Source organism: Prionailurus bengalensis, chromosome B3 (assembly GCF_016509475.1).
Source record: "Prionailurus bengalensis isolate Pbe53 chromosome B3, Fcat_Pben_1.1_paternal_pri, whole genome shotgun sequence".
NCBI classification, from domain to species: domain Eukaryota; kingdom Metazoa; phylum Chordata; class Mammalia; order Carnivora; family Felidae; genus Prionailurus; species Prionailurus bengalensis.
In genome coordinates, this window is record NC_057355.1 from 28,246,374 (window position 1) to 28,264,124 (window position 17,751).

The 17,751-nt window shown below is 38.9% G+C and overlaps 1 protein-coding gene across 1 annotated transcript in view; it reads right to left on the minus strand.

Moving 5' to 3' along the window:
• Positions 1-16,273, minus strand: part of HERC2 (HECT and RLD domain containing E3 ubiquitin protein ligase 2) — a 278,735-nt gene extending 262,462 nt beyond the window's left edge. Inside the window, 3 exon segments of the mRNA XM_043554905.1 lie at positions 3,457-3,571; positions 15,416-15,518; positions 15,928-16,273. Of these exon segments, the coding sequence (XP_043410840.1) occupies positions 3,457-3,571; positions 15,416-15,487 (187 nt within the window). The 5' untranslated portion in view covers positions 15,488-15,518; positions 15,928-16,273.
• Positions 16,274-17,751: the final 1,478 nt, after the last annotated feature.

Here is a 17,751-nt window from a genome sequence, read left to right on the forward strand (position 1 = left end):
TTCCCACCGCAGGAGGACAGAGTCTTCTTTAATTTTCCTAATATTCATGGCCCTCTGTGCAGTGGCTTTCAAACTTCAAAGTATAAACATGTCACCCAGGGAATGTGTCCACTGCATCAACAAGCATACTTCCCAGGATTTAGATGCAGCAGGGCACCCTGAAAGAGTACATTTCACTACAGTCTGGCACAACACACTTCTGCTGCTTCCTGCTCACTGCTCCCTGTCGCCCCTGCACATCCACTGCCAGTCCTGCTTTCCACAGTCCTCCACCTGGAGGCCAGTGCCCACTTCTCCTACATAACCTCACATACCACCATCCCTCAAACCCAGACCAGGTCTCCATAACTGTTGCTCAAGCTTCAGCCAACACTACCCCTGAACAGCTCACACCCTTTTTTTGCCCAAATGATCATGAATTCTTGTGGGAGAAAGCCCACATTTAATGTTTTACAACTCCAAAGAAAAGTTATAAAACAGCAGGAAAGCTGCCAATCAGCATAGGATATAATGGAAACATTCATGTTCAAGTAAATAATCTCTGAGCTCTTAAAAACACATAAAGAGTACTGACTAGACACCCACATACACACACTCAAAACAATTATCACACTTATACACAACATGAACTCATCAGCTCCATGGAACTACAAGAAGTTGATCCTGGTGTCAATAAATAATATCTGCAGTATAAAAGAAATAGCGAAACTTTCTCAAGAGGCCTCGCTTCAATTTCCAGCTCTTCCCCTGTTATTTGTGCAAACTGTGGCTTCCGTTTGTTGGTAAAGTTGAAGATAAAAGGAAATAATGAGAAAATACTTTCAAGAAAAAATATAGCAGCTAAGCAAAGTACTGGTTAATATTTCTACTACCTGCATAGACTAAAAAGGTTTACAATAAATTAAAGAGCTCATGCTTAAATTCTTCATACAAGGCCAGCCCTAAGCAAATATAAAAAATAAGCTTAGCATATCTTTTAGTAGCCTCTTAACTTTCTTGTTTTAATATCCTATTCCCTCCTCTACTTTCCCTCAAAATAATAAATACAAACAACCCCACATAGGGTGTTAATTAGAAACATTCACTTGAAAAAGTATGAGACCATAATCCAGCCTGTCTTTTGTGGGGGAATATCCCCCAAAATTAACAAAAAATTGTACTATATGGGAGGCAGCTTTCTTTCCTGAACAGTAGGACTAGCAAGTTCTACATCTGATTGCAAAAGAAAGTAATAAAGTTTATTCCAGGGGAAATAGAAATTATTAGAAGCCACTATTTCCCAGAAATAAGCCATGAAAGAATCAAACTTGACAACAATAAAAACCTATCCTAGCATGGCTGTTTGTGGAAGAAAGAAACTGATCCTTTCCCAAAGAAAGTAATCTTTGAAAATACAACAAGGAATACTGTGTATCTAAAGAACTTCTACTCTAATCTGTATTTTCCTCATAATCAGCTACAATACCATCAATATAAATAGTCTTTTATTTTTTTTTTTCAATTTTTTTAATGTTTATTTATTTTTGACAGAGAAAGAGACAGAGCATGAGCAGGGGAGGGGTAGAGAGAGAGGGAGACACAGAATCGAAAGCAGGCTCCAGGCTCTGAGCTGCCAGCACAGAGCCCGATGTGGGGCTCGAACCCACAGACCGCGAGATCATGACCTGAGCCGAAGTCAGACACTCAACCGACTGAGCCACCCAGGTGCCCCATACATAGTCTTCTAAATGGAATTTGGTATAGATATAAACCTATCCGTGAAAAAAGTATTTTCTAACAATAAAAAGCACACATCAGGCCACACCTAAAATAGAAACTTTTACTGAATACCAAAAAAATGATCCCCCCAAAAATTATTCAATTGGGACCTACATTAAAAAAAAATTATGCTTTGCTTTCTAACCATATGACTTTCAAAAGAAGAAAACATATTCATCAAATATAATCAGAAATTACTTTGAATATAGTACTCTCAATTCAATACTTTGAATTTTTCCAAGTAAATAGTTTTTCTCAGAGCATCTTTTAGAATGAGTGTTTCATAAAAAAAAAATTGGGGGAAATATTGTTTAATTCATTAACAAATACTGGAGGGGCGGGAAGAAGAGATGGGAAACTTTTTTTTAAACGTAATGAACCACTGAAACTATTAATAAATTACAGAGTAAAAGAGGCCAGACACAAAAGAACAAACTACTACATCATTCCATTTACATGAAGTTCTAGAACAGGCAAAACTAATCAACAGAAAGAAAGATCAGACCCATGTCTGCATCTAGAAAGTGGGGTCTGGGAGGGGCCAGGAAGGGGCACAAGGGAATTTTCTAAGTGGGAAGTAATGTTGAGAGAGGTTTAGGTTACACAAGTTACATTTGTCAAAACTTGTGGAATAATAAAACATATGCATTTCATTATGCATATATTTTACTGAAAGAAAAAGCTAAACTGAACTCAATCAAGTAAATGATATGCATGAAGTAAGGGAGCCAGGTAAGATGCACCAATGGACAGAAGAATGGAGATCCACGGACCCCTGAGATAAACAAGTGAAGAGAAACACTTGTGGTAGGATCCGTGGGGTTTGCAACTGCTCACTATGTAGATATGTCAGTTGTTCTGGGTGTATGGAAATTTTCACAATGAAATGCCAGGAAAAAAAGAAAATTCTAGCTGTTGTAACCAAAAAAATATACCAATGTTTTCCAGTGTATTTTCAAATGGACACTATCTCAATTCATTCTACAAAGAGGGTAAGAACTACTTTCCAAAGTAATATTTTTATCCACCTTGATGGCTTTCAAATAGTGGGACTAACAAACTTCAGCAACTTCAGCAGTAGATCTCAAGTGGGTTTTTGAGATTCTACAGGTCTGGGGTGGGTACAGGCATCCATTTCTTTTTAAAGACTCAAAAGTTTCTGAGCCATAGCCAAGGTCGAGAACAACTAAATGACGGAGTCTTGTTGACTTTTCATAACAACAGGCCTAAACAAGAGTGTTTGCTGGTATTTCTCTGCAAAAAACACAAGATACAATGAAATAAGGGGCCAAGACCAGTCCACAGGCCAAAGGCTTACAAAAAGTATTTTATATATTCCCATAGAAGAGTCAGATAGGAAAAATTTCAGGAGTAATTGTATCTCCTCACTCTTATAATAATTACTATTTATAGTTTGACAAGGCAAGATATATTGTAAAACTTAAAAGAAGAAATATTAACTGGGGAAGGACACCAGAGCAAGGTAGCTTTGCAATGAAAAGACCTTCATTTACAATGAACAATGAAATCCAGGTAGCTCATAATTAACTGTAATTTAGACAACAATCACCAAAGAGAAAACAAAATTTCAGAGTTATGTTCAGGTACTCATATTCCCATTGCACATTCCAAAATTTCTATAAACTACGATTTATAAAGGTCTTTACAAAATGAAAACTACTAGTGAAAGGTCCTTACCTTTTCTAGAAGGAAGCTCTCCATTCTGGTTTAATTCTGTCCCAGTATATACAATTTCTCCATCTTTAACCATTTCATTCCACAGGCCACAGAGCCCATCTCGTGTGAAAGCAAGCTGGTAACGATAAATAATAAACTTACAGAATGATCATACTCACAATGCAATTCTTAAAGAATTAGATGATTTTTTTAAAAATTTTCATTTCCTCTTTTTTATTCAATCATCAACATTTAATAAAAATCATCCCAAAAAATATAGTTAAGTGAAAAAGGCACAGTGCATAACAGTATACATACCATGCTAACTTTTGCATAAGACACAAGAAAAAAGACACATACATACACACTCTGGAAAGATAAACCAGAAACAAATAATAATAATTATCTACAGGGAGACAAGGAGAGGAACATGGGCAGTAGAGATGAATGAAAGATTTTGAATAAACTTTATATATTTTTACTTCTAAAACAGAGCAATGATTTTGATCTTCAAAAATTAAAATTCAACATAAAAAGGCAAAATCTACAACTGGTAACAAGCAAATTAACCTACGTTTATCACAAAGAAAAGCATCTCGGGGGCCTTTTCAATTATACATCATTAGTCAAATATACTCTAAGGGAAAAAATATCTTAAACTTTACTCATTGGTCTTATCAATAATCATAATATTGACTTTAATTAAAATCTTAAAACTACCTCATATATATTGTATGATACAGCAGTGTTAACATAATAAAACGTGTTTACAGCAGTTATGTTAGTGTTACTAGATATGAATGTTTTAAGTATAAAAGAAATAAAATCAAGGACATTTTTAAGAACAAACTGAACTGGAAATCTCAATATGAATTCATATTTGAATATATGTGCTTCGTTTTGGAAAGGACCTAGAATCAATGATACTCTGGGAGCAATAAGTACTCCCAGCACCCACGTATCAGTTTTTAAATCTCACTTCCCACTGAACAAAATCTGGGCTCTTAGGAAAAAAGGCTGATTTAAGGCTCAGGGCAACAAGATGAGCCTGGAATATTTTGTGTTTGCACCAAAAAAGCTGGTTAAGGACTTATGGGGAATCCACTGACCAAATTTAAAACAATTTTGAGCATCAAAATACATAACTGCAGTGGACTGAAAAAGTAAATAAAAACACATGAGTCCATGGTAATATTCAAAGAAAAAAAAACAAAAATAACTCTCACTTGTCAGTACTTAGGAGTCAGAAAAGGCTTCCCAGAGCAAGCAGCCAATGAGGCACAGGGGTGGACACCCAGAGAAGGCACCCATTGAAAACAGAAGCCCTCATATCATACACACAAGACACTTTACACTAAAACAGACACATCTGTTTGGCCATCTTTTTTTATTATTATTATTTTTAATGTTTATTTATTTTTTGAGAGAGAGAGACAGTGTGAGCAGGGTAGGGGCAGAGAGAGAGAGAGAGGGAGACACAGACTCTGAAGCAGGCCCCAAGCTCCAAGCTGTCAGCACAGAGACTGATGCAGGGCTCCAATTCACAAGCTGTGAGATCAGGACCTGAGCCGAAGTCAGATGCTTAACTGACTGAGCCACCCAGGCGTCCCTGTTTGGCCATCTTTTAAAGAAAAGCCAGGGCCTTTTTTTTTTTTTTTTTACAAGTCCACTAACTCATTCCTTGTCATCATTCCAGCATGCACCACCCTCATGAAGCATCCACTATTTCCAGTCTCCAATTCTTTAAATGGAGCAAGAATTAAAGGGCACTTTGTGAGCAATCTCAGATTAGAATTCTTCCAGATTTTCAAGACCTTTTCACCAATCCTTTAGAGTTCTCTTTTACCTAACCTGTACAAATAATATTTTCAGCATCTCACTTTTACCCAAAGCATGTGTGGTAAGCAAAAGTCTAAGCCCTCAAGATCCTCTTCCCCTAGTACATACATACCCTGTGTAATCCCCTCTGAGTTTGGGTGGGTACCCATGAATAAGATGGGACATCACACCTGTGACCAGGTTTTGTTTCCATCTATGGCAAACATGAAGGAACTTCTCACATATAATTAAAGTCCCACATCTGTTGATTTCTAGTTAATAAAAAAGAAGATTACCCTAGAGGCCCTACTTGATCAGGTGTAAGCCCTGAAGAGTGTGGGGCCATCCAGAAGAGACATTCTCTACAGCCATGAAGAGGCAAACTGCCATGAGCTGCCATGAAGACGGGCAGCATCTAGGAGCCCGTGACTCAGTCCCCCAACTGCAACGAACTAAATTCTGACAAAGAGGACACCAATGAGAGCACACCATGGCCCACACCCTGATTTCATGCAGCCTATTAGACCCAAAGCAGAGGGCCCAGCTAAGCTGTGGCCAGACTCCTAACCCACAGAAACTCAGAGAGAGAATAAACATGAGTTGTTTTAAGGTGCTAAATTTGTGGCCAGTGACTTGTTATACAGCAAGAGAAAACCAATTCAGCATCCAACTTAGTTTTCATAGAAGCAACAGCTTTCTTTCAGCCCTCATATTTTATTTGTTCACCTCACTAACAAGATAACTGCCATAAACACACTTAGAATGAAAATATATGACTCTTGGGACGCCTGGATGGCTTAGTCGGTTAAGCTTCCAACTTCAACTCAGGTCATGATCTCGCGGTGAGTTCGAGCCCTGAATCAGGCTCTGTGCTGACAGTCCAGAGCCTGGAGCTGCTTCACATTCTGTGTCTCCCTCTCTCTCTGCTCCTCCCCTGCTCACACTGTATCTCTCTCTCAAAAAAAATAAATAAACATTTACAAAAATTAAAAGAAGAAAAAAAGATAAAAGTATCAACTGGCAAGGAGAAAAGGAAACTCCTTCCTAAAGAGTGAGCCACAAACACTCAGCGCCCCTGTTGTTTTAATAAGGGAAGGGAAAAGCCTGGCCCATCTACTCGTTTAGGTAAGAGGAGGGCAGCTAACACTGCCGGGGTTCAGTCCAGCTTCCACACAGCCACATAAGCCTGGGACGCAAACAGGAGCCAGATTAACCAGCCTCATGTGTGCCTCCAGCAGTTACACGGCATCTTTAGGTGGTCCAGGGAATAAATGATCATCATTTAAGGCGTAACTCACTATCAGTGCAATGGATAGAGACAGAAGAAGAAACTAGAAACAAAGAAAATAACTTTGGAGCCTTTTGCCAAGAGTCGCCCCAAAAAAGGATGACAGCCTAAGCCAAGACAAGGAAAGTAAAGTACTTAAGACATTTCAGATCAAATGAGACAGATGAGACAAATGGAAAAAAAGGTAGGGATAGAATCAGAACGAGAGAGAACTAACTCAGTGTTAACCACTGAGATTTGCACTAACTATGAACATGAACACCGAGATCCTCTCTCCACGCACACATGCATATACTTATATGCACACTCACAGACACACAGACACACACACACACACACACACACACACACATACATACATACACACTGCAAATACAAATCCAGATGTTAACAGAGTGTTCAGGACTAGAGATCCAAATTTGAGAGTCATCGGCAAGTGGGATATAGGATCAGGACCTGGAGGAAATGCCAACGCCCAAGGAGAGAGAGTAACCAACATCCTCAACCCCAACTGCACACTGGGATTACCCACAAGGTGACTGCATCAATGTCTTTGGATGCAGTCCCAGTTGAATAACATTGGTGTTTAGAGCTTAGAGATACCAAGAAAAAAAAAAGACAGACAGAGAGACAGACAGAGAGAGAATGCACTTAAAAAGTAAGCCAAGGAAGGTCAGATAGAAACATAAAGTACATCTGTTTTAAGACATCAGGCAGCCAGGAATAGGAGGCCTGAGACCCAAGAGAGAAGTACAACCCAAAGAACCTAAGTCTGCTTCCCCAAAAGGCACTTGCCAATTCTGTGAGCAGGACTAAGCCAATAGCTGAGCAGAGCTGCTGGGGGACAGGCTGCAGCCAGGGTCCTCATGGGGTAAAGGCCTAGTAAATAAACCTTGCTCTGAGCAAAACCTCGAAGGCCCACACACACGAGAAGCAGGGGTGAAGTGGGAGCAGATGGCATTCCTAGGGAAGAAGCCCAGTTTTGATTCATCTCAGTTCTCAACTTCTCTGCAGTGACCTGGGACTGCTAGTGCAACTGGACTGATAGATTCCCCTCCAGAGGAGGAAAAGGTCACCCAGAGCCAGAGCCTCAAATCACCACAATAGTTTTTCATACACAGTTATCTGGAACTCAAACAAAAATAATAATGGATAAGGCAAGATAATGTGACAGAAAAATGGAAAAAAAATGTATAGAAGACAATAGAAACAGACCAAGAGCAGATACAAAAGATAGAAATATAGACACAGACTGTCCTAAAAAGGAGAGCCTGAGCAATAGATTAAGTTCTGAGACTTTACTTGGCAAATGTCAGCCCAGGGCAGTGAGAGGCAGGGGAAAGGGGGACAAGGGAATACATGAAGCATAAGACACAGCACGTTACCACAGGGGTAAGCAAACTAAGGCCTAACCCACAGGCCAAATCTGGCCCACTACCTGATTTCATATGGCCCACAAACCAAAAATGGTTCTTACATTTTTCAATGGCTGAAAAATAGTCAAGGAAAATATTTTGTGACACATGAAAATTATGACAAACTTCAGTATCAATAAAGCTTTAATGGAACCCAGACATACTTGTTATATATTATGTGTGGCATGACAATGGCAGAGGTAAGTAGTTGTTACAAAGAACACACGGCTCACAGAAATATTTGCCATCTAGCCCTTTACAGAAAAAGGCCCTACTCCACAGTGAATAGCAGATACAGCAGGTTGTTGACTAGGCCCATTCACTAGGCATGTGGGGCTCTTCTACTAGGTTTGCAAAAAGAAACCATCAACAATCCAAGGAGGGAAGAAAAAAGAAATAAATTAAAATACTAGTTCCTTTATCTCTCCTTGTCAAGAGATGAATGTTCAGTCCATGGGGAGCTAGATCCTGCTCTCCCACCACCTTGTAGGCTGTGTCACTGGCTCCAGGGTAGGCAGTTGGGAAGCCATAACCCACATGCTACTGGTGACATTATATCCAAGACTGCAGGAGAAGGGCAGCCCATGGGTATACTGGGGTGCCAGCCCAGAGGGAAGGGAAGACGCAAAGAAACTATAAAGGAAGGGAAAAAAATGCCAAAACACTTGAAACTAAACATTTAAAATAGATGTACCTTACTAAATATAACTGCACTCAATAAAATCCATTTAAACAAAAACATGGAAATTCTAGAATCAAAAAAATACATTATCGATAATTAAGAACTCTGAATGAGATTAAAAGCAGATTAGGAAGGCCTATGCTGCTTCTGCCGGTGAAGGATTAACTTGTTTAGGAATTACCTCTCTGCTGTAATCAACTACAAAACCAGACAAAATACATCAAACAGCTGTTTTCAAACACTGGACAACAACAGCCCAGGGCTATGACCCCTGAGAAGGGCAACAAATGAAGCCCTACAAGTGCCCAAGCTTACTGCCTAGAAGCAGCTTCCAGGATGCAGCACAGGAAAGGGGAATCCAAATAGAGCCCAGAGGTCTTGCTGAATTGAAGAGACAGTTCAGCTATAAGTAGGTTAAAATGACAAGAATACAGGTGAAGGGGGAGCTGCAGAGAATGATCCCTAGAGATGGGCAGAGGGGACACTTTGAGTCTTGGGCTGAATGCCGATAGTTGAAAAAATTATCAAGGCTAAGGAAAGAAGCTCTAGAAAGAAGTGGGCAGAATTCCCATGATTTCCAGTCTGAGAAAAGCCTATGTTTCTACCAAACAGAATGAAAAAAACACCCAACACACCGAGCATTAGGAAGAGTCCTAGGAGGGTATTGCCTTAGTAAGGCAGATAAATTAGCACATGACTAGAGGCTGTGCTACATCAGCCTGAACAAACCTGAGAATCAAGCTTTAAAAAAGTTAAGTTGATCCCAACTAACCTACATGCATGCCAGACAAACTAATGCTCTTAAAAAAAAAAAAAAAAAAATCCAGCACAGAATAATACAATATTTATAATGTCCAGCATTCAATAAAAAAAATAAATAAAACAAAAGCCAGCACAGAATAACATAATACTTATAATGTCCTGGCATACAAAATGCTCCATAATCAAAGCAATCAATCAATGGAAACAACAGAGGCAATCAATAGAAATAAAGCTAGATGTGACAGAGATAATAGAATTAGCAGACAAGAACGTTAAAAGCATTATTATATAGATATGTCCATAGGCTCACAAATATGAAAATATGAACCTGATGACAAGTGAAATGGAAGATATAAAAAGGACCTGAATGGAACCCCAGATGAAATACAACACCTAAAGTGAAATTTTCAATGCGTATCATTAATAGATTAGATACTGGCAGAACAGTTATACTATAATGTACCATGTCTAAGCTTACAGCAATTACATAATATGCTCTCTCCCTTTTAAAACTCATTTATTCCAGGCTCCACACATAACCAAGAGTCTTCATGCCCGTCTACAGTCATTAAGTCATCTAAAGATCCTTCTCTACTAGCTTCCTCAGGAAGAGCTCATGGGAACAATATTCGTTCATTGATAAAGTTGTGCCTTTTTTACCTGAAAAGTCAGTTTTACTAGAACGTAACATCCTTGGCTCACATTTTCTTTTCTTAGAGGGTGCCATAAATGTGTTACTCAATCTTCTTCTGCAAAAAAGTCTTGTGGTCAATGTGTGATGGTAACCTTATTATATTCTCCTTATAAACATTATTAGTCTTTTCTAAGAACAGTTATTTTTTTTAAAAAAGACTAACAATATGTATAAAGCTCTGATAAAATTAATCCAAAATACAGAGAAAAAGACAACCAAATTCATCAATAAAAAAAAGTGAGGTACGCTACCTATCCTATAGACAAGAAATTAATCAAAAGATACCATTATGAATATTAAGTTACCTGTATTTACAAAATTCTTTTATTCCTACATCTCATCTGTCAACTGGAAAACCTGAGAATAGAATTTACCAAGATGATCACTTTTATGTTCTTTAAGGTACTGATATTTCCAAGCATAAAGTGACAGTATATACATGTAATAATTTTATGTTTAATATTTAACTTATCTTTACTCATTTTAAATTGATGATTAAAAGGGACAAATGATTCGAGTTTAGTTATTAATATACTCAACAACTTTGATGGACCTCAAGGGCATTACACCATGAGCAAAACCAATCTCAAAAGGTCACATTACCATATGACATTCTCAAAATGACAAAATTAAAAAGATGGAAAATGGACTAGTGATTGCCAGGGGTCAGAGATGGTGGGGTAAGGAGGGTGTGACTATACAGGAGCAAGAGGCAGATCTTTGTGGTATAATTACATGATTGGCAGAGAACTATATACACATTGTACCAATGTCAATTTCCTGGTTTTGATACTGTACTATAGTTATATAAGATGTAACCACTGGGGGAGTCTGGGTGAAGAGTATACAGTGACGTCTCCACTTTCTTTGCAACTTCCTATGAGTCTATAATTGCTTCAAAATAAAAAGTTAAAAAAAAATTGCATCATACATATCTAATTTCATGCTCTACTTCAAAGAACCCAAAAATAGAAACTGTAAGGAGATTAATCTGAGTACAGATTATGCAAGAAAAGGATAATACCATTCTTGGACCATGCTCAAAGACATACCTTTGAGCCTAGCAAATAAATGTGCATATATGACTTAAGAATAAAAAGCTCTTGGAGCACCTGGGTGTCTCAGTCAGTTAGGCATCCAACTCTTGATATCAGCTCAGGTCATCATCTCCGGGTTCATAGCATGGAGCCCTGCATAGGGCTCTGCACTGACAGTGTAGAGCCTGCTTGAGATTCTCTCTCTCCCTCTTGCTTTCTCTACCCCTCCCCCTTTTGCTATCTCTTGAATCAAATTTAAGAAAAAAAAAAAAAAAAGAATAAAAAGGTTTTAAGGTATCATATACCTTTAAAAAAAACTATTTTTTATAGTTCCTTTGCTTAATTGACTTTTCAGTTCACTGAGAAACTACCAATCACATCAAACAGGACTTTAAATATAAACAATGGTAACAGTAGTGATTATGTAGATAACATCTCTTAGCTCTGTATTTTATTGACTCTTCAAGAGAGTTGTGAAGAACTGCCGATTCAAAGTACTCCACACAACAATCAGAAAAGAGTATTGAAGGGGCACCTGGCTAGCTCAGTTGTTAAGCATCCAACTTCAGCTCAGGTCATGATCTCGTGGTTTGTGGGTTCAAGCTCTGCATCAGGCTCTGTACTGACAGCTTAGAGCCTGGAGCCTGCTTCAGATTTTGTGTGTGTCTCTCTCTCTGCCCCTCCCCTACTTGGGCTCTGTCTCTCAAAAATAAATAAAATGTTAAAAAAAAATTTTTTTTAATTCTAAAAGAAAAAAAAAGAAGAGTATCAAAAACATAAAAAGCAGGAGTGCCTGGTGGCTCAGTCAGTTAAGCATCTGACTTCGGCTCAGGTCATGATCTCGTGGTTAGTGAGTTCGGGCCTATGTCCGGCTCTGTGCTGACAGCTCAGAGCCTGGAGCCTGCTTCACATTCTATGTCTCCCTCTCTCTCTGCCCCTCCCCTGCTCACACTCTGTGTGTGTCTCTCTCTCAAAAATAAATAAACATTAAAAAAAAATTTTAAAGAAAACGCAAAAAGCATTATATATGTAAAAGCCAGATATACGCCTGCCACCTGCCATACAATTGTCACTCCATTAGGGGCAGCTCGTTGCAACATCTTAGGCCTGACACATTTAACAAGAAAGTCTAGGATCAGTGTCCATGCTTTTCATAATATACACATATTAAAAGTTTTCATAGCCTTTAAAAATTTTTCTCTTCTAAAGTTGCTAAAAACCTCAAGGACATTTCAAACAAAAATAGCTGTAGAAAATACATTTGCTAAATCCTATGGTTAAGAAACATGTTTCTACCCCACATAATATTAATTAACCAGTTATCAATTTTGTTCCCAATACAAAAGCTCTGCCTAAGAAATGGGGCACTTCCCACTCCAGTTGGTAGAGAGGGTAAAACCTATCGGTACAAGGCTTGCATCTGCAATGTGTGTCTGCGGGAAGGATTCCAAAGAGTGAAACTATGTCTAAGTCATTTCTTAGGGTAAAACGACATTTATTCCTCACATATAATAAGCAATGCTTGAGAAACTATATATAACCAAGGTCCATGATCACCTTTTTCATGATATTAAGTGGCTTCAATACCTAAAACACATTTTCCCTCTGGTACACTCTCCAAAACATAGATCTCTTCACTTACTCCTGGGATAAGTTTGGATGACTTTGACTAATATTTGAAATGTCTATGAAGGGCCAAGCACCGTATGTCACATTAAATCAAAAGGAAAATAGTAAGCACTCTAAAGCACAAGCAGTGTTTCTTTTTAAGCATATCTGCCTGAATCATCATAGGAACTAAACTCAGCATTAAACTGGTTTTAGATCAAGATGTTAAAACTCACATTAAGCAGTTATTCAATAGTGATTAAAAAGAAAAGAAGAACTTCATGAGATAAAGTTCTTTACTTCAACAAGTTTTGCAAAATACAAAAACACTAATTTAAAAAACAAGCCTTAAAATCAGTTTCCCTGAATCTCAAGATTTCAGAAATAAGAAATTACTCATCTTACCTCCCACAACCCCACTTTTTAAAAAAATAACAAAAGGGGCGCCTGGGTGGCGCAGTCGGTTAAGCGTCCGACTTCAGCCAGGTCACGATCTTGTGGTCCGTGAGTTCGAGCCCCGCGTCAGGCTCTGGGCTGATGGCTCAGAGCCTGGAGCCTGTTTCCGATTCTGTGTCTCCCTCTCTCTCTGCCCCTCCCCCGTTCATGCTCTGTCTCTCTCTGTCCCAAAAAAATAAATAAATAAACGTTGAAAAAAAAAATTAAAAAAAAATAAATAAATAAAATAACAAAAGAAAATGAACAGTAATTGCCAAATAAAAGGCAACGTTTAAACAATAACAAACCAAAAGAGTCACTACTATGCCAATTCATAACCCAATTCTTTGTACTTTAATCTAATATTATACCATTAATAACAATCCCAAAATCCACAACATAGTTCTAAGCACCTGGCTCTCATACCTACTAGGCCTCAACACTTTTTTTTAATGTGTATTTATTTATTTTTGAGAGAGAAGAGAGCACGTGCATATGTGAGCGGGAGAAGGGCAGAGAGAGAGGGAAAGAAGAACCCCAAGCAGCCTCTGTGCTGCCAGCGCAGAGCCCAACACAAGGCTCAATCCCACAAACCATGAGATCATGACTTGAGACTCAACACTTAAGAAAAAAAAAATTAAGAAAGGGCAATAACTGTTGGTGGGAATGCAAACTGGTGCAGCCACTCTGGAAAATAGCATGGAGATTTCTCAAAATGTTAAAAATAGAACTATCCTACAATCCAGCATCTGCACTAATAGGTATTTACCCAAAGTATACAAAAACAGATTCAAAGGGGTACATGCACCCCACTGTTTATAGCAGCATTATCAACAATAGTCACATTATGGAGACAACCCTAATGTCCCTGACTGATGAATACAGAATAAAGAAAATGTGGTAGTGTATATATATGTATGTATACATCTATGTTATATGTGTGTGTGTGTATATATACACACACACAAATACATAATACACAATGGAATATTACTAAGCCATCATAAAGAAAGAAATCTTGCACAGTGACGTGAATCGAGGTAGAGTGTTATTATGTTAAGCAAAATAAGTCAGAGAAAAACAAATACCATATGATTTCACTCATGTGGAGTTTAAAAAACAAAACAGATGAACATATGGGAAGGGGGAATAAAGAGAGAAAAAGAGAAACAAACCATTAAAGACTGTTAAAGATAGAGAACTGAGGGGAGGGAGGTCGGTGGGGGATGGGCTAGATGGGTGATGGGTACTAAGGAAGACATTTGTTATGATGAGCCCTGGATGTTGTATGTAAGTGATGAATCACTGAATTCTACTCCTAAAACCTATGCTGCACTGTATGTTAACTAACTAGAATTTAAATAAAAATTTTAAAAGAAAAAAAAAAAAGGAAGGGCAATAATACTTCAAGTATCTATGATCAAGTGCTTACAGAATATATGACTCTTGATAAACTGTGCAAGATCATACTGAAAAAGGTAGATTACTTGATAAATAGTTAAAACAGTTAACCTCAGGAAAGAGAAAGAAAACCCATATATATTACAAAATATTTCAGACACTTCTTTTTCCTGTTAATATGGAGTTAACAAAAGTAGTTTTTACAAACCATTTACAAAGAAAACTAACTTGTGGCAAAAAAAAAAAGTCTACAGAAACATTACTGCTATTATTTATTTGACAATGTCTGGACAAGCTTGCAATTACATTATTAAATCAAAACATTAGAAAGTCTAAGGCCAACATTTTGTTTCCACACATTCTTTATGTGAAAACCTGAGCACTTCCTATTAATACGACCAGTCACAAATGCTAAACAAACAGCTCAAATGAACTCTTGTCTCTCCAGGAACACAAACACAGGGTCCTGTGAGTCTCTGCAGGACATAATAAATTACTACATGTCACTTCCCCTCCTATCTGAACATCTCAAAAACTATCATTAAATATCACTAAGGTATACTTAATAACACAGACCTCTTAAAAATAGTAATAGGAAAAATGTTTGCATAATCAGATCTCAAGTTTCTTGCACTTACACATAATTTCAATTAAAATGTAGCCACAGTCTATAAAAACTGATACAATAAAGGTACATTTTAAATTATAGGAAATAAACCTGCTTCTCTACCATGGCGAGATCTGATCTGCATCCTCTTACTTATCCCATATAAAGCTTTAAACAGAAAATTAAATATGGAGGCAGAAACACACTAAGAAAAAGGCATGTGGAAACCCCACCTGTATATCTGTTTTCAACCATTTGGAGTCAAGTCGAGTCTGGGCAGCCAAACAGAAAGAATCAGAGGGCATCTTTCCTCCAGCTTCCTCCCAGTTGTTAGTCCTGCAAGTAAAATAAAAATGTTGGAACACCTAAAGCTTTTCAGAATTGTACAAAGACCCTCCCACAAGGTTTAATGCGGGGAAAAAAAAAAAAAAAAAACACAGAAAGATGGGAGAAGAGAACCGTTGGGGGAGGGGAAGGAAAGGAAGAGAAAGGAAGAGAAAGATGGAGAGACAGGAAGGAGGAGGAGGAACGAAAAAGCCTACTTCCAATATAGGTAAAAGCCACACACGGAATTCGCCTGGTTTCTGTACTACGTCGTCAAGACATTGAGAATGGACGGTCACAGGAGACCAAATCACAATGTCATCCCCTTCCCTTAAATCCAAAAGGTAAACACAGGAAAGACAGGAAGCCCACATTTCAACGACAAATGACAGTAGCATGCATCTGCCTCTTTATTCCGTACCAGTAAGTGGTGCGTGAAACAAATTAATCAAAAGTCACGTCTGCAGAAAAATCCAAAAGAATAATCACTCTGAAATGGAAAGACAGCCCAAGACGCGCGCCGCGGGCGGTCCGCGCAGGCCCAGGTCCGGCAGCCGCGCCAACGCCCGCCGCGCCCTAGCTCGACCGTGCCCTGGGTCCCGACCCGCGCCGCCCCAGCGGCTCGCCGCCCTCTCCGCCCCCGGGGACAAGGACCTGACGCGCTAAGGCCCTGCCGCCACACTTCGGCGGCGTGCGGACACAGCCTCCAAGAAGCCGCTGGCTCCGCCGGCGCTGGTGATCCCTATGCCTCTTTCGACCGGAGGGGCGGGCCGACACGGGACTACCGCCCCCGCGCCCAGCCAATCACAGAGAGTCTACGAGGCAGGCCCAGCCAATGGAAAACAGGAGCCCACTCGCCCTTCCTCCCATCTCTCCTGCTTCCTTCAACCCTGTTCATCTTCCTCCTAGGGGTTCACCCCTTGCGGTCAGGGCCAACCGCAAGCGCCGGGGGGCGGGATTTCCGCTGCACGCACACACTCCTGTCCCCGGCTCAGCACTGCGTTCCGAACCACCTGTGGGCGGGGTAGGACTTACGGAGATTGGGTTGCACCGAGCTACAAGGGTGTGTGCCGTGGGCACCTGTACAGGTGAGAACACAGCGCGGGAGGCTCTCTTGAATCTGTAAGAGTCTCCTGCTGTCCCACTGAAAGCAACTAAAATCCTAGGCAGAAATCAAGGAGCAGGGGAATCGGAGAAGGGAATCAGTACCACTGAACCAGTGGCCAAAAAACATATCTTTAAACTTTTTTTAAATAATTGAATTCCTACAAAGTATGTTCTCTAACCATAATAGAATTAAACTACAAGTCGGTGAAAGATAACATGAAGATCTCCAAACACTTGGGAATTAAACAATATACTTCTAAGTTATCCACAGGTCAAAGAAGAAATCTCAAGGGAAATAGAACTGTTTGAATTGAATAAAAATTAAAATATAACGTCACAATTTGTGGGATGTAGCTAAAACAGTGATGAATGTGAAATTTATAACATTAGCTGCTTTTCTTAGAAAAGAAGAAAGGTCTAAAATTAAGGATCTAAACTTACACTTCAAGAAACTAGGAAAAGAAAAGCAATATACATCCAAAACAGGAGGAAGGAGGAAATAATACAGGAGTGGAAATAAATTAAATTGAAAATAGAAAAACAACAGAGAAAGTAATTGAAACTAAAAGTTGTTCCTTTGAAAAGATAAAAGATAAATATCTATAAGACTGCCAATAAAGAGAGAGAGAGAGAGAGAGAGAGAGAGAGAGAGAGAGAGAGAAAGAAAAACATACAGGTTACCAATATCAGGAATACAAGAGAAGATACCAGTAAAGACCCCACAGACTTCAACAGGATAGTAAGGTAGGGGTACCTAGTTGGCTCAGTCAGTAGAACATGTGACTCTTGATCTTGGAGTTGTAAGTTTGAGCCCCATGCTGAGTGTAGAGATTACTTAAAAATAAAATCTTCAAAAATGAAAGTAAGAAAATACTAGGAAAATTCTATACATACAAATTTGACAATTTATATGAAATGGACTAATTCCACGAAAGTTATACGCTGCCAAAACAAAATAGATAACCTGAACAGGACTATACCTATTTACAACATTGAATTCACAGTTTAAAAACCTTCCAAAATAGAAATCTCCAGGCCCCGATTGTTTCATTGATAGATTCTGCTTCTACTAGATATTTAATAAAGAAGTAGAGGGGCGCCTGGGTGGCGCAGTCGGTTAAGCGTCCGACTTCAGCCA